This window comes from Prionailurus viverrinus, chromosome B4, assembly GCF_022837055.1.
Source record: "Prionailurus viverrinus isolate Anna chromosome B4, UM_Priviv_1.0, whole genome shotgun sequence".
Classification (NCBI taxonomy): Eukaryota; Metazoa; Chordata; class Mammalia; order Carnivora; family Felidae; genus Prionailurus; species Prionailurus viverrinus.
Genome location: NC_062567.1, coordinates 80,486,510 through 80,508,985, shown reverse-complemented (window position 1 = coordinate 80,508,985; position 22,476 = coordinate 80,486,510). Strand labels below are relative to the sequence as shown.

General features: G+C 50.7%; 2 protein-coding genes across 5 annotated transcripts; both read left to right on the top strand.

Annotated features, from left to right (window-relative positions):
• Positions 1-2,754: 2,754 nt before the first annotated feature.
• Positions 2,755-9,884, top strand: TAC3 (tachykinin precursor 3). Of its 2 annotated transcripts, XR_007154011.1 has the most exons (8): positions 2,755-2,895; positions 3,483-3,601; positions 6,179-6,287; positions 6,481-6,510; positions 7,003-7,056; positions 7,453-7,527; positions 9,163-9,218; positions 9,697-9,884. XR_007154011.1 is itself a non-coding variant. In XM_047866983.1 (7 exons), the coding sequence occupies exons 2-6, from the start codon at positions 3,488-3,490 to the stop codon at positions 7,524-7,526; spliced, it is 381 nt and encodes a 126-aa protein (XP_047722939.1). In that variant the 5' UTR covers positions 2,755-2,895; positions 3,483-3,487; the 3' UTR covers position 7,527; positions 9,697-9,884. The 2 variants fall into 2 exon arrangements, 1 of the variants encoding a protein (XP_047722939.1); XM_047866983.1 differs by lacking the exon at positions 9,163-9,218.
• A 3,801-nt stretch (positions 9,885-13,685) lies between these two features.
• On the top strand, positions 13,686-22,459 carry ZBTB39 (zinc finger and BTB domain containing 39). 3 transcript variants are annotated; one of them, XM_047866981.1, is made up of 2 exons: positions 13,686-13,996; positions 15,872-22,459. In XM_047866981.1, exon 2 carries the CDS (start codon positions 15,916-15,918, stop codon positions 18,049-18,051), a length of 2,136 nt encoding a protein of 711 aa, XP_047722937.1. In that variant the 5' UTR covers positions 13,686-13,996; positions 15,872-15,915; the 3' UTR covers positions 18,052-22,459. The 3 variants fall into 3 exon arrangements, with proteins under 3 accessions (XP_047722937.1, XP_047722935.1, XP_047722936.1); XM_047866979.1 differs by lacking the exon at positions 13,686-13,996 and adding an exon at positions 14,236-14,367; XM_047866980.1 differs by lacking the exon at positions 13,686-13,996 and adding an exon at positions 14,242-14,780.
• The last annotated feature ends 17 nt before the right edge of the window (positions 22,460-22,476 follow it).

The window sequence follows — 22,476 nt, the reverse complement described above, 5'->3', positions numbered from 1 at the left end:
TTCTCCCTGCCATTCCCTTGCTCCCCCCATGCTTGGCTCCCGCCATCCTCTGTGAGATGCTGCATCATCAAAGGACATTATTCATGGTGAACCTTTGCTGAAGCCCGGTTTCCCTAATGCCAGAGCCTGGGGGCAGGGACGGGTGAGTTGGGGAGGAAGAGAGAGTCTGCCTCAAATGGGACCCAGGAGGCTTTAGTCCTTAGCCCTCAGTCTAACACTACTCCTCTTGCACCCCCAGTTCCCTCTAACCTGCCTAGCTTGGACTTCCTTCTCCAGATTGGTAGGGGGAGGAGAGGAGGTAGAAGATGGCTACATCCAGTTGGGATCAGCACTTGATCTTCTCAAAGGCATGAACCTGCCATGTCATTTCCATGTAGACAAGCTCCAGCTTCTTACCCTCTTCCCACCAAAGGGTCCCAACACTGGGTCCTGGCCCATGATTGGCCCAGACAGCCCTGTAATTAGCTGGGTAATGGGAAGCTTTAGATGAAGCCCCACCAGCCTCTCACATAATAAAGGAGCCTTGAGACCCAGCTGCTGCCCTCCCTCAGGGGTGAACGGGGGGCCATGTGCAGGCAGACTTCTCTCAGTATGGACCAAGTCCTAGAGTGGGTGGGGTGTTGAGAGTGTGGAGGGGAGAGACAAGCATTTCAGGACCCTTGCAGCACTTGAAAGGCTCTATGGAGGATCCACACTGTGGGCTGCAATACAAGAAGGAAGACTCAGGGTTCCTTTTTTGTTTTATAAATACATTTTTATCGATCACCTATTATATGCCAAACATTATACAGCTAGGGATTCATGGTAAACAAAACAGACAAAAGTCCTTGCCCATGTGATGCTGACTTTCTGGTGGAGCATGGGGGTAGACAGGCTATAAGTAAAGCATTTAGCATGTTGGATGTAATAAGTGATGAAGAGAAGAAACAGAAGGGGGATATGGGCTATAGAAGGGTGGTCATTTTAAGTAGGGTGATTGGGGAAGGCACTGGTGAATGGGGAGTCTTTTTAGTAAGTACCCAATTGCTGCGGTTCTCTTCTCAACCCACGATGTAGTAGAGTGTAAGTCCCCAAATCTCCAGGTCTCTTAGAGAGGGGACTAACTCTTCCTCTGGGAGAGTTAACTGCTTCCTTATTGGTCAAAATTCATAGCATTGCAGTAAAATGAAAGGGAAGTTTGGAGTGAAAAAAGCCCAAAACTGAATTTGTGGCTCTTCTCCAGAAGCTATGTGTCATGGAGCACAAGACTGAATTTTTTTGTAAGATTTAAAAAAAAAATTTTTTTTAATGTTTATTTGTTTCTGAGAGACACAGAGAGACAGAGTGTGAGTGGGGGAGGAGCAGAGAGAAAAGGAGACACAGAATCCGAAGCAGGTTCCAGGCTCCGAGCCATCAGCACAGAGCCCTATGTGGGGCTCGAACCCACAAACCATGAGATAATGACCCGAGCCAAGTCGGACGCTCAACTGACTGAGACACCCAGGTACCCCAAGATTTTAAAAAAATTTTAGTAATCTCTACACCTAGTGTGGGACTTGAACTTACAACCCCAAGATCAAGAGTTGCATGCTCTACGGAATGAGCCAGCCAGGTGCCCCAAGACTGAACATTTTGAGCCTCAATTTCCTCACCTGAAAAATAGGAAATGCTAAGAGTGACACATGGCTCTGAAGCTGCTTTCACTTCCCCCTACGCCCCACCCCTTTCCCTTCAGCAGCATCTTCTCCTTCCATCCCTACTCTGACTCTCCCCTGGGGTTCTACCTTAGGAATGAAGTGAGCAGTACAAGCACCCTCAACAGAGTGGGCCATTGAAGGAGAGGCTTGAAATGTCTGGGGAGAAGACGCCTGGGCCACAGGGAGACAGACTAGAGTTGGGAAAACATGTAATTGTGAGAAAAAAAGAAGCAATTAAGAGATCAATGCTGGGCTGGGCTGGGCTGGGCTGGGCCTGGCCAGGCCAGGCAAGGATTTGGGGGCAGTTCGGCCACAGTGTTCTCTTCCTCCTTTCCAAGATTATAGCAGAAGGGATAGAAGTTAGAACTCTGAAAGAATGCAACTAAATCAGGCTGATTCAAGGGTTGAGAGGGAGTGGCGTGGGGAGACGCATTCGCACTGAAGTGCTGGGGGGAGGCAGACACGGGAAGTTTCTGCATTCAGTAGCAGGGGAGAAGTACTGACCCTCACTTGGCCTGAGGACCAAGGTGATGGGTCAGCTGCAGCTGGGAGGAGGACAGAGGGAGAAATGAGAATGGGACTGGATGCCAGACTCACCTCCCAATGCTCAGGGGGCTGAACCTAGTTGTCCTGGTGGTGTGGAAGGGCCAGAGAAGCACCTGCCCGATTTTTTTCTGGCCTGGCAGTTGAGTCTGAAGGTTTAAAGGGTGAGGAGCTGGTGGGTGAACAATGAGTAGAAAGAGACTCAAGGACCACACCTATTGAGCTAGATCCCGCATGGGAATTTTGGGACAAAGCGTATACAACATCATTCCTTAGTGTGCCCAGCTCAGGGGCTGTTGGAAAGTGGGCTGCTGGATAACTCCAGCTGACTGCAGGGTTTGTGTGGTTGTGTGTGTGTGTGTGTGTGTGTGTGTGTGTGTGTGTGTGTGTCTGCAGCCTATATCCTCCTTTTTCTCCACCAGCCTCCCCCCTCCCCTCCAGCCACCCTGGGATTGGTGATTCACAGCCCCTCCTCCGGCTCCCCCAGACCCTCCCAGAGCCTTTATCAGGGAGCTGGGCCGGTGTTCCTGCCACATCCTCAGATTCCCCTCCACTCCCTGTTTCTCTGCACGGAGGGAGGCAGCGGCACTACCAGCGTGTGGGGAGTGGGCACTGCTGCTGACCAGCTCCCTGATCCTGCTAGACCATCTGCCCTGGGCTCAAAGCTACTCCACAGGTAGGCACGAGTGGGAGAATGTTGGATGGACTGGAGTTGGCACCAAAGGACAGAGGCCAGAGTTAGGAGGGAATAAAGGAGCGGAGGGAATAAAGGTGGCAGCTTTTGATCTGGGAGCAGGGTAGTGGGAAGGTGAGCGGAAAGCACCGATAGGGTTTAAAAACCAGTAATGTTTGGAGCCTGTGGGTTCAGACTGATCCTTCCAATACTAGAAAGTTTTTGCCTAAGTCTGGGTCACCTAGTGCTGGAAAATAGAATCCAGGATCCCTTCTCAAGCTATGAAGACAGACTGGTGCATGTCCCACGGATCTATCATCTTCCCTGGAAGACTAGCATCTGGCACTTTTGCAACATTGCTCATTGCCAGGTGCTCAGCCTGGGGAGATGTGTGGTGGGGGAGTGGGGAAATTGAACCCAAAGGATGGCCCTCCTGCTCAGAGATACTCTCCCCAGAACAGGGCTTGGGGGGTGGATCTGGGGGCTGGGGAAGCAGGATCAAGCCAGGCTGCCAGTTGCATAATGTCTCCTGCATTTGCACCCATGCCGCATCCTCCCTGCACCCCTGTCCTGTCCCTCTGCCCTCCTAGGCACCATGAGGAGTGCCCTGCTGTTCGCAGCCATTCTGGCAATTAGCCTGGCTCACGGTTTGGGGGCTGTCTGTGAGGACTCACAGGAGCAGGTGGTGCCCGGTGGGGGCCACAACAAGGTAAGGCGCCCCCTCTGGTTGTGCCCACTCTGGCAGAGTCCTGGGCAGCGTCATGAGAGCCGGTGCCCTGCCTGTTCCACAGCTGTTGAGAGGAAGGTGGGGTGGAAGTTACCCGGGTTATCCATCAGAGGGTGGGTTTCTCTGACTCTCTGGCAGTCTCCCGTTCTCAGTGTCTCTAGGGATGCCTCTAAGTGTCTCTCTCCCTCTGCGTGTCTTTGATAGCCCTGTACCTAAAAAGTGCACTACCAATACGTTGTTTGGTTGGTTGATCGGTGACTTAGGGATACTGTGAAGGGTAAGCTAGGGTGGTCCAGCTCAATTGCTATCCTTCTACAGGGGGCAGATCCTTTCCACTCCCTGGATGGTATGAAATATACTCAGAATTTCTCTCCCAAATGGTCATTTATATGCTATTTTACCTATCAGTTACGTGTATTATTTTATTTTCAAAATTCAAATAAATTCCTATATGCTCTGCTCATCCACCCCCAGTAACCTCAGGTGTTCCTAAGCCCTAACCTCTTCTTTCCTTTTCCTCGCCCTGCTCTAGCCTCTGCTTAGTCAGGATAGGAGGTAAAATCTCCACGAAACAGACCAGGCCCCAATTTCCAAAGTTTCTCTAAGAAAAAGAACAGGAGTTGTCAGGGAAGGGGTACAGGGGGAGAGCAGGGAGGGAGTCTTTTCAAGGTTTTGAAATGGCAGCAATTACATTGGTACACATGCTTTTAAGATGATTATAGGTGGAACTCATTACAAATTCAGTGTGTGAAGCCTAACTGCCTCTCCAGCTCAGCTCTGTTTAGCATCTCATTACAGGAGGTGGGCAGAATATTTGAACAATTTGGGAAAAGTGGCTGCCTAGGATGTCGTGCGCAGGGCAAAGAGAGAAATCAGTTTTCATCCATATGTGTCGCGGGGCACGCCAGGCTGGCAGCCTTGCAGGTGGCAGCCATTGTACCAGATCCAAAAGACCAGAAGCAGTTCAAAAATATAAAAAATACACAAGGAGTGCCAAAAATGGGCTGGACACTGTGCTCAGAGCCCACAGTTCCAGCTGGAGATGGTCAGAGTATCTGGCTATATTTCTTTAAAGTGAGCTTGCTTCAAGACCTTGGGCCAGAGGTCACGATCTCGCGGTCCGTGAGTTCGAGCCCCGCGTCAGGCTCTGGGTTGATGGCTCAGAGCCTGGAGCCTGTTTCCGATTCTGTGTCTCCCTCTCTCTCTGCCCCTCCCCCGTTCATGCTCTGTCTCTCTCTGTCCCAAAAATAAATAAACGTTGAAAAAAAAAATTAAAAAAAAAAAAAAAGACCTTGGGCCAGGTGGTCAATGAAAGAGAGAGGTTGCCATCTCACCCCTTTTCCCTGAAGGTCTGTGAGGATGAGGGAAATTGGGGTGAGATGAGGGTAGGGTATATGTGTGCCCGGGTAACTGGTTGGTATATGCAGGGTGCATCTGTGTAAATGTGCTGTGTGTGTGTCTGGGAGCCTAAGGACACCTGGGCTCTGGAGAGAGAGGCACCGCTGAGATTCAAGGTGAGAATCTCCAAACATGATCATTGTCATTGTCTCCCTGCAGCTGCAACTAACTGGCTGTGTGGTATGTGTCCACCAACCTTCCTGCTGTGCCCAGGCTGCTTAAAAAAAAAAAAATCAGCAAGACAATGAAGAGCCCCTGGTCCAGAATGGGGTTCAGTTGTAGAGGATAGGAGGTGTCATTCTGAATGCACTGTTTTCCAGGCAATCTAAATTCAGTGTAGAAAGGAGAGAGGGAGAGACAACCAGAGGCAGAAATCTATGGAGAAGAAAAGAGAATGAGAGGTAGTGGGAGCCATGGGCAGAGAAACATCCACGAACGTACTGCAGAGTAGGGGAATTTCAGGATTGCAGATGTGCCCCTGCTGCCTACGAACACCCATCCTGAGGACTGAGGAATGGAATACAGAGGATGCTTGCTCTGTCCGATGGGCCTTTCTTGGGAGTGGCGGAAATCATGGCTCACTCCCGTAGTGGGGCAACCACATCCTTGGGCAAACTGGTTTCTGATGTGCCAAGAACAGAACCAATGGCCCTTCTCACTGACAGGTGGCAGGAGATGGGAGAGAGCCCTAAGGGACAGTCTCCTTTGAGCTTGCGAGACAGTGACCAACTGTCCCAGTTTTCCCGGGACAAGCGTAAGCCCCGAAAGCCCCACATCCCAGGGAAGCTCTTAGTCCTGGACAAAGCAGGACACTTGGTCTGCCTACAGGGATGCCCACTGTGTTCTCTTTACCAGCGCTTCTCAAATCTTGCTGTGTATATGCGTTGCCTGGGAGCGTGGTTAAAACGCAGATTGTCTTAATAGGTTGGGGTAGGACTGAGATTGAGATTAAGTATTTCTAACAAGCCCACAGCAGTGGTGCTGCTGTTCCGTGGACCACAGTTTGAGAGCCCACTTCTCTTCCAGTGTAAACCAGAGGAAATCCTGAAGTAAACAAAATGTCAGGTTTAGCTGTGATGGGCTCAAGAAGAGGTTGTTCTTTGTGGGGAGGGGTAAGAGGATTAGGTGTGAGCCTCAGCCCTCTTTGTTTCTGTCCCTTAGAAGGACTTGGACCTCTACCAGCTGCCTCCATCTTTGCTCCGGAAACTCTATGACAGCCGCTCAGTCTCTCTGGATGGATTGCTCAAAATGCTGAGCAAGGCTAGCGTGGGTAGGAAGCAGCCTTGGGGGAAGTGTGGTGGTGGGGCAAGATTCTGACCATTAAATAGGCTTGGGAGGAGCCTTCAGGTGGGATGGAGACTGGATATGGCTTGGTGAATAATTGAGGGTTGTGACCTGAATCCCCTCTAACTGTCACTTTCCAGATTCTATTCCCCAGTTACACATTGTTCTTGCTTTCACAGATCCTAAGGAATTGCCACTTCCCCAGAAACGTGAGTAGCCTCTTGTCCCTCCCTGTCTCTGCTGACTGCTTGCTAGCGTTCCATGGGCGTGGGGCCCAGTGACCATTCTGGCTGGCCCCGTCTCAGCTGGCACAGACAATAAGCCAGCTGCAACTGTTCAGCCAGTCTTTCCTGGATGTGAGAGGTCACTGGGAACCAGGAGGAAGCAGGTGTGAGGAGTGTGGTGGACTTTCCCTTCGTCAGCTGGTCATTGGGAACCAAGAGGATCTCTTGGTGGCTGTGAAGATTCTAAGCCAAGCACCTGTGGGGGCAGAGAATTCTTGAGGTGTGGAGGAGGGAGAGGTGGGCAGAGAGGGTGAGCTTAGGGGATAGCCTGTTCCCCTAACTCGGGGGACAAGCTGTGGCATGATAAAGAACCAAAGATCAGAAACCCGATTTCAGAAGTCTTGACACATCTCTCCCCCCTCACCCCACTCCCACTGCCCATTATCACTGTTGGCAATGTTGGTCCTTTTTCTACAGGTGACATGCACGACTTCTTCGTGGGACTTATGGGCAAGAGGAACAGCCAGCCAGGTAGGAGTGTGTGGAGGTACAGTGGGAGGGTTTAGGGTACTACTGGCAAAGATATGGCAGAAGTCAAGTGCCTCATATTCGTCACCAGAGGGAAAGACAGGACTTTTCTTAGCTACAGTGAGGGTTCCTTGGCCCTTCTACCCAATCGGGTTGGATCCATGGTCCAGCTCTCCCTAGGAGCACAATGGGGAGACCTTTATAAGATAGTTCTGCTGCAGCTGGGAAGGAGTTGGGGGAATCTGTTTCCTCCCTATCTCCCAAACACAACGTGCTTCTTGTTCCCGACTCTGTCTTCCAACGCTGTCTTTCATGGCTAGCTAGCCCTTCGCTGTTGGGTCAGGGTGAAGGTCACATTCAAAAACATCTCTCCTAACAACACTGTTTACTTTACCCCAGACACTTCTATTGATGTAAACCAAGAGAATGTCCCCAGCTTTGGCACCCTCAAGTATCCCCCCAGTGTGGAATGAGGTAAGAATTGTTGGTTAGGAGAGGAAAGGGACTGTGGGAGCGGGGAGGGGGGAATGGGGTTACCACAAAGGCATTTCCTCTGATGCTACAGGCACTAATACTCATAAATCTGCCTTAAAATATACTGCCAGTGCCCAGGACACTGTTGGCCAAACACACCATCACTTAGAGGTGCATACTGGTCTGAAAGAACATGCACACTCACATGCACACACGTGCTCACACACACACACCCTTCTTTCTTTCTTCTTCCCCTGTATCACGGACCCTGGCTGACTCATGAGCACGCATTAGTGGTGGGGAATGGGGAGAGAGGGGCTTCTCCTGTGGCTTCTCTGATGGGCAACTTCTGTTGTTTGGACTCCATTCTCTTATTATCTACGTATAAGATGAAGAGACCATCATCTGAAAATTACAGGCACAATAATTACAATTATTACAATTCGTACGTAAAGTGTTCTGCCTCTTAGGTGGGCTAAAACCTTTCAGATCATTCAGAATCTCCAGTGACTGGGTCCGGCGTGTAGTTCTTCACAAGAGTGCTTTAGGAAGAAATGCAAGGAACTCTGAAATTTAACAGGGTGTAACTAGCTTGGTTGCTTTGTGTAGCAAAATGGGTATGAGCATAGCCTGAGTTTAAATCCTAGATCTGCAGCTCACTGGCTGTGTCCCCTTTGCCAAGTTATATAACCCTTCTGTGCCTCAGTTTCCTCATCTGAAAAGTGGGAGGGATATTATTTTACAGGGTTGTGCTTTTGAGGATTGAGCGTAGGTAAAGTCTTCAGAACAGTACCTGGCACACAGTGCATAGTGCTGTGTGTTGGCTGTGTTAGGATTACTGCCGTCTGGAAGGCATGGGTAATGTCCCAGTGTCCCCCCTGCCTGGCTCTGGCCTGTCTGCCTAGAGCTGGCTCGGCTGGACCCTGGGCTTGAGTGGGCTGACAGATCTCTCCCTTAGTGTTCGAGTATGAGAGTCTCCCAGGGAAGCGTCTAGTCAAAACACAGAAACTACCGTGTCAACCCCATCTTCCCCCACACGGCAATAGCGGCCCAACTGATGGATTTCTTTGCATTCTGAAGAAAGACGGTGTGGGGGGAGAAAAAGAGAGGCATCGGGAAGCCTCTGTGAGCACAGAGAGACTCCTGTCCCTGTCCCTGTATCCCTGTTACCCGCAGTCACCGGTCTCAGGGGAGACCAGAGGAGCAAGAGCTCTCGATGGCTCTCGATGAAACTGCCTGTGCATGGCTCCCTGGGCCTGGAGACTAGGTCTAGCCCCCCATTCAGTGTTGGGTGAGAGGGCACAAAGAGCCGTAATAACCGTAACTCGCTGATTACATGGTACTTACCGTATCATTTTGCTCTCATTAGACGGTTATTTCAGTCCTGCCGACCGCCAGATAATTATACGGGCAGCTATATCTGGATGACATAGTCTCCCCCAGCGTTATGCATCGGCCATAAAGATAATTACAGTGCAATTTTGCCATAGTATTTTATACAAATGGTGGAAACAAGTGCATTGTGGAAATCTACTTTTAATGCTCGCTGGTGAATCTAGGCTCTTTCAGAGGGGCCAGTCTCATAATTACAGCCTTCATAATGTCACCACTGATGGAGCATTCTCAACCTGTTAGGTGCCAGGAAGAATAGCACATAAAGTCCCCGGAGGCTGGCATTTAAAGGAGATTAGGTGAGATGGATCAACACAGATCATTGTGTCATCTGATTTCATTCATGTGAAACTGCTAACAAAGGAAGTGATCCCTGGGCCTCTTCTTCCTCTGGGAGGTTTCTGGAAAGAGGAGGAGGGACTGGGGGACCCTGGGGAAGCATCAGCACCCAGGCACGTTGAATGGGGCTATAGTTTGCCTGACTCATGGGATGCTGAGCACGGGAGCCTGCTTAAGATTCTCTCTCTCTCCCTTTGCTCCTCTCCCTCTCTTAAAAAAATAAATAAATAAAGTAAGTAGCATGGTAAACTTGCAGCTGGGAAGGAACAAGCTCCTGCGGCTAGAAGAGTTCAGTCCTCCAGTTCAAAGGCTACAGGGAGAGCTGAGGGCTGAGACTTCTGTTCTCTTTTCCTCCCTTACATACCCCACTGCTTCCCCGACGAGTGGTCGGTGGGAGTTTTACAGGATAGAAGATGTGATTTCATTTTTGCTCCTCAGCACTCCACTTCTGGACTCATGGGCTGCATCATGAAGACACCTGCCCCCCACCTCCCAACCCCCAGCTGCACGTGCTCTATTTCCCTTTCTTCGCCCCCCAGCCCTCCCCCACCTTGTAACACTCCTGTGCTTTGACTCCTTCCCTATCCCTCTACCTCACCGTGATGGAGAAACTGCAGAGTGAGCACCCTCAATCCTAGTGGGCATTGACCCTAGATCCCCTTGGATAATGTAAGTGTCCTACATTTAAAACTATGACATCTCTTTCCATTCCTCAACAATAAAAGATTTTCACATATGACCTAGAGTGATGTATTTATTTGGCTGGTGGGTGAGTTTTTCTCTTCCTTGACTCTTCGAGCTACGTAATATACACATACATGTATGCACACATACATATATCATATATAAATGGAAGCATCTTTATTTGCCATGCATATCAATTTTCCCAACAGTGCCTTCAGCAGTCCTTCATACAATTAGTATGGGAGATTTATTTAGTAATTAAAAAATAAATGAAGGGCGCCTGGGTGGCTCAGTTGGTTGAGCGTCTGACTTCGGCTCAGGTCATGATCTCGCGGTTCATGAATTCCAGCCCTGCATCCGGCTCACTGCTGTCAGCACAGAGCCTGCTTTGGATCCTCTGCTCCCTTTCTCTCTGCCTCTCCCCTGCTCATGTTCTCTCTCTCTCTCTCTCTCAAAAATAAATAAACATTTAAGAAATAATAAATGAATGAATTTGGAAGATGGTTTCTGGTGGTCAAAGACTTTCACAGACTAGCTTCAGATAAAGGAAAAATATATTCTCAATGGCTTGTCTGTATTTCTAGGATGAGCCTAGGAGACATCAGTCCCTGCATCTGACTCTACTTAGAGAAGGAGAGGGAGGTCAAGGCTGTGCAAGGACCCAGCCACAGAGGAGGATGCATCTATTGAATTGTACCATTTTTCTGTCTCCAAATGTCGAGCATGGATCCTGTAACGGTGACCTATACACATTGTTTATAGTGGAGCCAGCGGTGGACAAGCAAACAACGCTTGGTCTTGCCAGGATGGGGTGTGGATGGGGAAGTTACTACGGAGGCCAAGAAAGAAGGGAGCAGGTATCTTCAGTGTCAGCTGGCCATTTCAGTTATTATAAAGGGAAAACATTTGTCTCAGACTCCTCTACAATGCAACTGACACCAGCCCCTGTAGCACTGGTCTAGCAGTCCACAGAATATGTAAGCCCAAGGATCCCAAGGAGGTGTTCTGTACCCTAAGGGAACAGTCTGGGAGATCCTCAGGCTCCGTATTTTAGCCCAGTGCAGGGCCTGGCAGTACCCCCTGAACTACCCTGCTACAACATCAACGCTCCATTCCCCCAAGGCAGTGTAGAGACAGGGCCACGGAGCCAGAGGTCGCTTCCTACAGTTCCTTCACCCCAGTGAAAGTTCTCTCTTTCCAGAACCTTAATGGGGCAACTTTGGACCCACAGCTGAACGGCGGGGATGAGGGAGGAGAGAAAGCTCAACTCAGCATCCCTTAGGTCAGGTTTATTGCTACAGGTCAAAGAATGTTCTTACCCCAGAGCCTCAAGCCTTTCTTCAGTGACTCATCATGTTGGCTTTTCAAAATGATCTATCTAGGTTTTAAAGTGGGGTAACTTTTGCAGAGTCTGGGGAATTTATTTAGGTCATGAAAGCTTCAAGAGTTGTTTCTGCTCAGACTTGGGAGATGGGCGTGTGTGCTGAGATGACACAGTGCTTTGCCAAGTAGGAGCATAAATACAGAAAGGTTGCTCTCTGGTGGGGCTGACAAAAACTGCAGTCCTTGGGATTCCAGGAAAAAGGAAGCCAAATTTTAAGTCAGATTCCTGTTTTTGTACTTGGAGAACGTGTGAAGGAATACTGGCCCTCCTCTTCCTGCTGTAAAGAGGTTGGTGCCTAAGGAGACCTGGCCAATAAGACCTTGACCGGATTTGTGGCTTCTCCACTTAGCTGTGTGTGTGTGTGTGTGTGTGTGTGTGTGTGTGTGTGTGTGAGACTGGGATTGCATGGTGATTTTTACTTTAAAAAGATTTCAGTCTTAAAGTTTCTGGACTAATTCCAACGTGTGTGGAGGTGTGGTTTCGCCACACTAACAAGCAATGCTCTGACACTGTCTACCCAAAGATAATATCAGATTCCACAGGTTAAGAGCTCAGTCCACTGAGACTGCCCCTTGCTTGGGATGCCCTCTCATGTCCAGATTGTTACCTGTGTTCTGACCTACAGGCTCTGGTAATGAAATAAAAAAATATATATTTCTTATTATAAATCACAATATCACAACTATAAACAGTATAAACTTTAATCTACACCTTTAGGGTGGTTTCTTAGCTCGTGAAGTACATTTACTAGGGTCAACACTCCCCCAGAGATAGTTAAGGCATTTGGTTAGGAAGCTTGAAGAGGCCCCAGACTTTTGCAGCCTAACGTCTCAGAGTCATGCTGGAGGTGTGGAGTCTATCAGTTGTGTGAGGGTCCACTTTAGGGGCACACTCGGTCACCTCGTCCAGCTGTGGGGGTTGGCCTGCCACTGGAACGTGTATCAGCTTCCAAGTGACCCTTTCGTGAGAGAGCTAAGTGGGATTGTCTGCCCCCCAAACTACAAGAGGGTCCTATGACCGTTTTTGTATCTCCTTGCTAATAAATATTACATGATTGGCGTCATTTGGTAGAACACTTGTTTTTGGTATAATCTAACACCAGTTAGTGAGGTTGTGGAACGGGGGACACCCAATCTCCCACATGCGTCAAGATAACTGATGGTTACTGAATAGCCAAACTGTCTTAGATCACTTGGCAACTTCCAGCGCATCCTCCTCTTCCCATTCACCCATGGAGGAATTACTGAACTCTACCGTGCGCCTGCTCTGGGGGGGTGTTGTGCCTGGCCGCTTTCTATCATCTGGCAGTGGACAGAATGTGCTGGGAGAGAGGCTGAAAGAGAAGGGTCCCAGAGCCTGAGGGGTTCCTATGTATTGAGGGGAGAGGATGGGATGCCCATGACCGCTAATGTCTTCGGTGGTAATGGTGGTGGAGGGGCGGTGGCAGGGAGGGCAGGGAGTTTTGGTTTGATGACAATTTTTGGGCAGGGGCATCTGAGGAGAGGATTTGGAGGGTAGATGCAGTGCTAAGGGAAACGAGTGGATAGAAGCAGCACAACTGAACTCTAGAAACAGTTGAAGATATAATGGAAGAAAAATAATTTTCCCTCAACCCTTCCAAGTTCTTGGCTGAGACCACCCTATAATAAAAGACTGATTAACAGGAGAAAAACAAACAGAAGTTGAGTAGCCTCAACAGTATACCTCCTGTATACATGGGAGATGTCCAGGAAAACAGAGTCACTCCCTAAAATGGCCTAAGCCATCACCTTAAATACCATCTCTAGCTAAAGACCAAAGAATATACTGGGGGTAGAGAGCCAGTTATGGAGGGTTTTCAGGTCAAGTATGGTAAATAAGGGTATGGTTGTTAGGCAGATTTAAGTCTTGCCTTCTCCATTGATAAGAGTTTCTGGAGATTTAGTCATTTTCTCTTCCTCGTACAGAGAGGGAGACACCCTTACAAACGGAGATTTCCCTTATAAATGTAATTTCTATTCTGCTTTCAGAGCTTCTCCTGTGCCTGCCGTTTCTTAAAAATAAGCGATCTAAAATAATCCTTATGCCAAAAAGGCATATTTGGGGTGGCAAATTCTGCTCGCCTTCAGGGAGGACAGACTGCAGGAAACAGGCTTGGGCTCCCAAGGTGGAGTGGGATCCTGTAAATTCCGTCCTTTGGCCCCTAGGTGGGAGGAGGGGCATCCTCGAATTTTCAGAAGAGCGTGTACCAGGGGCCCAGCCCTCAAGTTCATTCAGTCAAGCAGGCTTTATTAAGCACCAATCATAAGGACCAGGAAGTATGTGGTAAGCACTGCATTGAGTAGTTCTCGAGAAAGAAAGATCCCTGACTTCAGGAAGCTCTCAGCCTAGCTAGCTCACAGCCTAATGGAGACTATAAATTAATCAAATAATCTTACTTTCCCCCCTCTTTTTTGCAAAACCACAATAGTGGAAGTTTTGAGAAGCTTCTGGGACTAGGAGACCTAGGTCAGGGTAGAGGATGAGTGTAGAGTCGGGATAGGTCCGGGTCCCAGGGCGAGGAGGGAATGGTCCTCCACCTGGTAGATCAGAACATTTCAGAAAAACCAGGATCAAGGGAGTTGGAAACTTCCCCGCAGCTGCTCGCGCCGCGGCCGGGCCCGCGGTCCCAGGGCCGCGCGGGGGCGGGAGGTGAGGCCTGGGCAGGGGTCCCGCGGCGCGCGGGGGCCCTGCCGGCCGGCCGGCTGCTGGGGGCGGGCGGAGTCTTGGCGGCTCCGGCCCCGTCCACCTGGCGCCCGGCCCCGCCGTGGGGGGGCGCTGCCTCCTCCCGGGCGGCTGGGGGCGCTGCGACCAAGCGGCGGGGGGCGCTGCCTCCTCCGGGACGGCGGGGGGCGCTGCGGGCCGGGCGGCGGGGGCGGCCCGGGCCGGCGCGGCGAGCGGCGCGGCGGATGGAGAGTCTGGCCGCGGCCGGCGGCGCCGCCTCCTCGTCGGGCCGGGCACGGCGGGCCGGGGCCTTTGTGTGAGGCGGCGGTGGCGATGGTGCTCGGGCCCCGCGGAGCCGGGTAAGCGCGGCCGGGCCGAGGGCTGCCCCTGGCCGAGGCCCGACCCCCCTCCCGGCCCTTCTCTCGCTCTTGCTGGGCTCCCTCCTGCCGGCTCCCCTGGGCCGGACCCATCATTCCCGGCCGCGCGCCGACCCCGGCCGGTCCCGCCGCCCATCCCTTCTATCCCGTCCGGCCCGGCGCCCCGGCCCCCGTCCGGAGGCGCTCCGGGGGATCCCCCGCCGTTTGAGGAGGGACCGAGGTGCTCGGTGGCCCCCAGATTGGAGCACCCTCGCCCGATCCAACGCCCTTCTTCCTGGATTCGACCCTCCAGAGGGGAGACTGCGGCGCCACGAGATTGTTGGGGTGCCTTCTCGGAAGTTCCCAGTCTGCCTCCCTCCCACCCCCCGACTCAGGCTTTCCGGTGCCCCGACCTGGTGTGTGGCCACCAGGGCCCGGGAGATGCTTGACTGGTATCCCAGCAATGCGCAGAAGCTTCTTGGACCCCAGCAAAAGTTGGGAGTTAGTAGGAGGTGGTGAGGTGGAGAAAGGGGCTGTGTCGCGCGGGTGGGTGAGACTGAAGGAGAATGTAGCTAGCTTGTCTTCCTTAGGCATGCAGTACTCGAAAGGGGGGAAAAGTGGGATCTGGGAAGCCTTTAGGAGTCTTACCTATATAATTAGATGCCTTCTTAGAGCATCAAGTACAAATCTGGTAGTTCTGGTCAGTGTATGCATAAGTCCTAAAGAGGGTGGTAAAAGGAAAAAAAAAAAAAAGACATTTAAGTAAGAGTAAATACCACAGTGTATTCTACTTTGCTTTATTTCTTTGGGTCCTGAGTGCTTTAGCTTCATCCACAGCATACAGAGAAGGTGACAGAACACTATCTGGATGGCTCTGGGCTATGGCGAGACAAGAGAGTAGGCAGATAGCAGGGAGAGATGGGAACTCGTGAATGAGCAAGAGGTTTATTGGACTGAAAAGACACAGCATTGATAGGAAACTAAAAGAGCAACCTTATCTTGCCCTCAGTGGCTAATGGAGCTTTGGTAATTGTGTCCCAAGATGTATATGGCATTTGGCAATTGTAAGAGAAGTGAATGTACTCAATGAGATAGGAAAGCTTGTATTCAGGAAGAAATTAGAAAATTAATATGAGTAAAATCTGAGCCGTGGCTCTGGTAATGAAATAAAAACGGTGTCTGAGAGGGTGCCTCTGGCTTGGCTCTGAGGCACTAGCTCCTGTCCAACCAGGCCTACAACCTCTCTTACTGACTCTTAAAGACCAAGCTGTCAGATTTTTTTCAATACTTTTGGATTTTGTTAGGACGACTCTGTGACTATGCAGGGAGAGGGGTCATTGTCCCGTCATTGCGCCCAGCAGCATAGACCAGCTCTCCACGTCCATTTTCTCCTGCTCTTCTCCACCCAGGGCTTGGAAACACTCAGACGGGCGGTATTTTCTTCCGCAGAGCTCCTCGCCTGCAGGGATGTGTGTGGCCATCCATCTCTTCCTTTTGCTATCCGTAGGTGAACCGTGCTGATACAGAGGCAACTTCACAGGAGCTGCTAAGATGGGCATGAGGATCAAACTGCAAAGCACCAACCACCCCAACAACCTGCTGAAGGAACTCAACAAGTGCCGGCTCTCGGAGACCATGTGCGATGTCACCATTGTGGTGGGGAGCCGCTCCTTCCCGGCCCACAAAGCCGTGCTGGCCTGTGCAGCTGGCTACTTCCAGAACCTCTTCCTGAACACTGGGCTCGATGCCGCCAGGACCTACGTGGTGGACTTCATCACCCCTGCCAACTTTGAGAAGATTCTGAGCTTTGTCTACACATCAGAGCTCTTCACAGACCTGATCAATGTTGGGGTCATCTACGAGGTGGCCGAGCGCCTGGGTATGGAGGATCTCCTTCGGGCCTGCCACTCCACCTTTCCTGACCTGGAGAGCACGGCCGTGGCCAAGCCCCTGACCGGCGCCAGTGAGAGCCACTCTGGCGCCCAGAGTTGTAGCTCGGCAGAACCTACCTATCCCCTTGGAGACCTCCGGGCTGGTGGGGAGCACTTCGGTCCTGATAGGAACTACGTGTTACCTAGTGATGCTGGAGGAAGCTGTAAAGACGAAGAGAGAAATGTTACCGGTGACACTAACCATAGCCTGCCTCTGCCACAGCAGCCACTGCCGCCAAAGACAGAAGACCATGATGCTCCTGCTCCTTTCACTTCCGTCCCCAGGATGGCGACTCCGCCAGGCCTAGGCACTGTCAGCATGGGCATCCAAACCAGCACCAGCTGCTGCCAGCCATACAAAGTTCAGAGCAATGGAGACTTCAGTAAAAACAGTTTCTTCACCACTGACAACGCAATTGACATGACCACTGGGACCAACTCCTGTCTGAGCAATAGCGACCACTCCAAAGATCCAGGCTTTGGGCAGATGGATGAGCTCCAGCTGGAGGACCTGGGGGATGGTGACTTGCCGTTTGAAGACCCCACTGAGGAGACAGGCACGGCCGAGGAGGTGATCGAGTTGAGTGACGACAGTGAGGATGAGCTGACTTTTGGAGAGAGTGACAGCCGAGAGAATAAGGCCATGCCCTGCCAGGTGTGCAAGAAAGTTCTAGAGCCCAACATTCAGCTGATCCGACAGCATGCTCGGGACCACGTGGACCTGCTGACAGGCAACTGCAAGGTCTGTGAGACCCACTTCCAGGACCGAAACTCCCGGGTGACCCACGTCCTGTCCCACATTGGTATTTTCCTCTTCTCCTGCGACATGTGTGAAACTAAATTCTTTACGCAGTGGCAGCTGACCCTCCACCGACGGGATGGGATATTTGAGAACAACATTATTGTCCACCCCAATGATCCCCTGTCTGGGAAGCTGGGTTTGTTTTCAGGGACAGCCTCCGCGGAGTTGAAATGCGCTGCCTGTGGGAAGGCACTGGCCAAAGATTTCCACGTGGTCCGGGGGCACATCCTGGACCATCTAAACCTGAAGGGCCAGGCCTGTAGCGTCTGTGACCAGCGCCACCTCAACCTCTGCAGCCTCATGTGGCACACGCTGTCCCATCTCGGCATTTCAGTCTTCTCCTGCTCTGTCTGTGCGAACAGCTTTGTGGACTGGCATCTCCTAGAGAAGCACATGGCCGTGCACCAAAGCCTGGAAGATGCCCTCTTCCGCTGCCACTTGTGCAGCCAGAGCTTTAAGTCGGAGGCCGCCTATCGCTACCACGTCAGCCAGCACAAGTGCAACAGTGGCCTTGACGCCCGGCCTGGCTTTGGGCTGCAGCACCCAGCTCTCCAGAAGCGGAAGCTGCCCGCGGAGGAGTTCCTGAGTGAGGAGCTGGCTCTGCAGGGCCAAGCTGGGAACAGCAAGTATAGCTGCAAGGTCTGTGGCAAAAGGTTCGCCCACACAAGCGAGTTCAACTACCACCGGCGGATCCACACGGGCGAGAAGCCGTACCAGTGTAAGGTGTGCCACAAGTTCTTCCGAGGCCGCTCGACCATCAAGTGCCACCTGAAGACGCACTCGGGGGCCCTCATGTACCGCTGCACGGTCTGTGGCCACTACAGCTCCACCCTTAACCTCATGAGCAAGCACGTCGGCGTGCACAAAGGCAGCCTCCCGCCCGACTTCACCATCGAACAGACCTTCATGTACATTATCCATTCCAAAGAGGCAGAAAAGAACCCGGACAGCTGACTGGGTCCCAGCGGAGCTAGGGGGAGCTCCCAGGCGGCAGCCAGGACGTTGATTTTCTAGTGGCTGTTGGTCCCTCTCCAGCCGGAGTTTCAGTTTGGCCTTGCTAGGAATTCTGTTCTGTCCTGTGTTTAAAGAAGAAAAGAAGAAGAAAGAGCACATGAGCTGTTACTGTATTTGAGAAGCGACGGCCCTATCATGTTTACCTCCTTACCTGTTCTTGCCCAGGAAGGGCTGTGTTTTTTGATTCTTTTGAGGCCGGTTTGGGGATCTGGTCAGGCAGTTGGCGTCAACTAGATCCCCTCTCCGAGCCTCTCAAGTTTTAGTTTACTGATAGGTTTTATGCTGCTAACAATCCAACCAACGGCCTCACTGAACAGAGGAGGTGGAGAGAGGGCTTTTCACTGTGGGTGTTAGTACCAGATTTCCAACTGGGACGCCCAGCTGTGAGAGAGATTTTGGAAATGTGGTCGTTCGGAAAAGACTAGTCAGCAGGGCAGCTCACCTCAGGTTCCCGGCCCAGCCCTCAGCAGGGAAAAGGCAGATGGGATGGAGGTGCCTGCTTTTTGCGACACTCTAATCTGCTGATGGGACAGTAAAATCTTTTGGCAGCTAGATCCAAACTGGGGACAAAGCTTTCTATTTAGGTCAGAACGCTTTGGGATGAATCCTTGCCAGTCAGAAGAGGTGGCCTGCGGTGCCGCCAGAAGTGGCAGCCGGGATGGACAGGAAGGGAGGTTTCTCCTTTCTCCTCAATTCCAAAGAAATACGGTTTTATGGAGTTATAGCCCAGGTTGCTAGGCCTTCCCTTTGGGGTAAAGAGGACAAGGAGCCACTTTGATACAGTCACCTGTCATCTGGCGGCCTCCGTCGAGCTTGAGTTTCCTGGTGGAGAGGTGGGGATGTCTCTGACAGCAGCAGCCTTGCCTTAATTTACATCCAGTCTCCCACCTAGAAGTGTGTTTGACCTGTGGTGTAGATGAGAAGACCCCATGAGGTGGCAGAGTGATGGACTGTGAGCCCTTCAGGATTGAAGGGACCTGGGTAACATGGTGTGTAGCGGGATGCGCGCTCTGTCTGTCCCAGTCGGGTAACCCGTTGTTTACTTTGTACACTAACTGGCCGGGAGCCTTGGCAGCTCACCTTTGACCTGCTGGAATTTATCCTGATCTGTCATTGCATTGCCACCAGGGGGCGCTATTGGAGGGCAGCTGGTTTAGGCCCTCCCTGGGTGGCTGTGATGGAGTCTGCCCAGTCCTTGGGGCTGGTTGGCTCCGTTCTGTGGCTTTTGAGGGGTTTCTGCCCAAAGAAGGCTTGAGGGAGAGGGCCCTCGGATCTCGCATATTCACAAGGTAGCACCTCAGTAACTCATACTACCTCACCCTGCTCAGGCGAGCTCTGGGAGTCCCTGGCCGAGGCCCTGACACTGCCCTTGGTGGGACTCAGCCGCACCCCGGGCTGTTTCACAAGCAAGTGGTTTTAATTCACTCACAGAGCCTTTTTGGACAATAATATTTATTTATTTTTGCTTTTATATACATATTATCCAGCATCTCTTTTGGATTAGTGACTTCAGGAAAATGAGTTTCTCTCCAGCAAGTAGCCATATTCCAGGGGACAATCCTGGCCAGAGATTTGGGAAACAGGGGCTAGAATAGGGGAGAAGGTGTCAAGCCTTTAAACAAGCAAATTCTTTTCTTTCTCTCCACATGGTCTCTTGCATTACCCTTTAGATAATGGATGTAAGTTCTAGAAATTTGGGGCCTATTAAATTCCTAGGCCTTTTATCCCTCTTCCTTCCTGTGATTGAGTAGATTGGGGATTGTGTTGAGGGTAACAAGTTATATGAAGGACCTTTTTGCACATTTTCTCATCCTTCCTAAACTTGGGAAGCTATGTTAAGATATACAGGCAAGCCAAAGCTCCGTCCTTGTTGGACTTGCTGTCTCTCTCCCTAGCCCTAAGTTGATAAAGCCTCCCAGTTAGGGTGCATGACTCTCTGGTGGGGTGACTGTTACACGAAGAGATTTGTACAGGGGCCACTTTTCACCATCTAAACCCAACTTGTTACCTGTTGCCTCAGGTCATTCTTGTCAGGAGAGCAGTGCTGAGACTTTTTTTTTTTTTTTTTTTTTAGTTTATTTATTTTGAGAGAGTACAGTACAAGCAGGGGAGGGGCAGCGAGAGGGAGAGACAGAATCCCAAGCAGTCTCCATGCTGTCGGCACAGAGCCCAAGGCGGGGCTCAAACCCACGAACCGGGAGATCGTGACCGGAGCTGAGATCAAGAGCCGGACGCTCAACTGACTGAGCCACCCAGGTGCCCCAGTGCTGAGATTTTTCACCCCTGGTTGGCTTCTCCCTTTCTTCCCCATGCTGACCATTAGAAATTTAAGGAGAACGTGCAAAAGGCTACCGTCTAGTGTCTGCTAAGCTTTTCAAGGCTGGGTAATTCCCAGACTGTTGATGAGGACTGATTTTTGAATGGTCAGATTTGAGAGAGGTGGTACTTACTGGAACCCAGCCAGGTAGCTGCGAATGGATCAGTGCGCTGGAGAAACCCTTTTCCTTAACGGAGGGCATCATGGATGCTGGGTAGTCTGCATACTTAACCTGAAACTGTGAAGTTTTCCCTTTTTGCCAGTAAACCAAAAAGCAAATCCTTGAAACTTTGCCCCTGAAACACTAAACAAAAAACTGCGTTCCCTGATCCTCCTGAGGTCAAGTGGTTGATCAGGGTGGCCCGGTTGGTTGCAGTTAGACATGTAGCAGGGTCAGTAGCTCATGAGGCTCACTGACCAAACCCTGTTCCTCTGCTTGTCCCCATATTCACACCTGACCCCTCCCTCTGTTTGGAGTCATGTTTGCTGCCTCCAGCTCACTCTTTTCTGAACTGTTTTACTTGAAACTCTCTATTGTGGCAGAGGGCATCTGGGATACCTGGTTGAAGGTATTCATTTTCTTTTGAGTTTTTTTATTTTTTTTCAACCTTCTGTTCATTTGATTTTGTTGCCCCCATGCCCCCCCTTCCCCACCGCCCCCCCTTCCCCACCTTGGAGCCCAGTTTAGCAGTCTGCTGTATTGTTCTGAGGTTCTCTTTGACCCCTGAATGTCTTTTTTTTTTCTCCCTTTTTCCTTTTTCTTGTTCTGACTCAGGACGAGCTACGTAATTTGCAGAGCCCTTTGTTTAAAAATGAAGAATTTCGAGATGGCGACTGTAGAGCATTAAACCAGGCATGAGGCTATTCCCAACCTGTTTCTTAAGGGAAAAAGGTAATACTTGTATGGCACATTGGAAGAAACAGCAGAGGCTGCTTGTGGCCAGAGGAGGGGATCTGTATCCTGCTTCTCCTGTGACTCAGTGATGGCTCACTGATGGCCACAGCACCTGCTGGGAAGCGCTGCTGTATTTTAGTATTTGGTCCTAAACTTTAAGGCCCCAGGGAGTCTCTATAGTTCATGGCTAGCTGGAAAAAAAAGAGGTGGGAGTTGGGCCCACGTGACCTCTAAGAACCAGGAAATGGGTAAAAGTTCTTTTTGACTTTCTTCCTTTCTGTTCAGCATCCCTTGGTCTCCAGGACAAACCTTTGGGCTTAAATACCTTCTCCCCAGTCAGGTTTTGCTACTGATGAATACTCTGTTTTCTGGCCTCTTGCTGTGCCCTATTCTTGAGACTACTCATCTTTGGAAGCAAATTCAAATCCTTTTATAGATGGACACTGATTTTGTTGGCACGGGAGTGGGCTGTGTGGAGAAGTCTGCCCATCTGGAGGTCCCCACACATCCTTTTGCCTCAGTCCTGCACTGAGTGAGTCAGGAAGCACAGGCACACAGCATTGATTTCATTGTGATCACGCATCGTAAGCTGAACACCCGAATGGAAATGAAACTGTTTTGATTTCAATGTTTCTTTAACACCCCTCCCCCTGTCCAGTCTGCCCTCCCCTCCCACCTCTGCTAGCGAAAGTCTCTTACGAAACCAAGAAGAGTTGTTGACGTCTAACTTCCTTCCATTAAATTAATAAGTACTGACCTCCTAATATTTAAGTGTTTACTATCTATTGCTGTAAAGTTTTGTATATTTTGTAAACTTCTTTTCCCAAATAGTAGATGTCTAAAATCGTTGTACATCTGATTCTTTTATATTCCATTGTTCGGCACAAAGTGTGGTTTTTATTTAGAATAAAAAAAAGGAAATTTGAAACGAGAATTCTTTTCCTACTGACTGGGGTTACTGTCCCTTGTTGAGATCAGAGCCCAGCACCCGTTAGCGGCAGCTTTCTCAGCAGCTGCCAGGATTCTTCCAGGTGGCAGCTTCCTTTCCTGTAGCTGGAATCCCCCAGGGCTGACTTGTTGACCTGTTTTTAGTGGGAAATTAAGTCAATAACCCAACCTTTCCAGGGGAAGCCTCCCTGAGGGGATCTTCCGT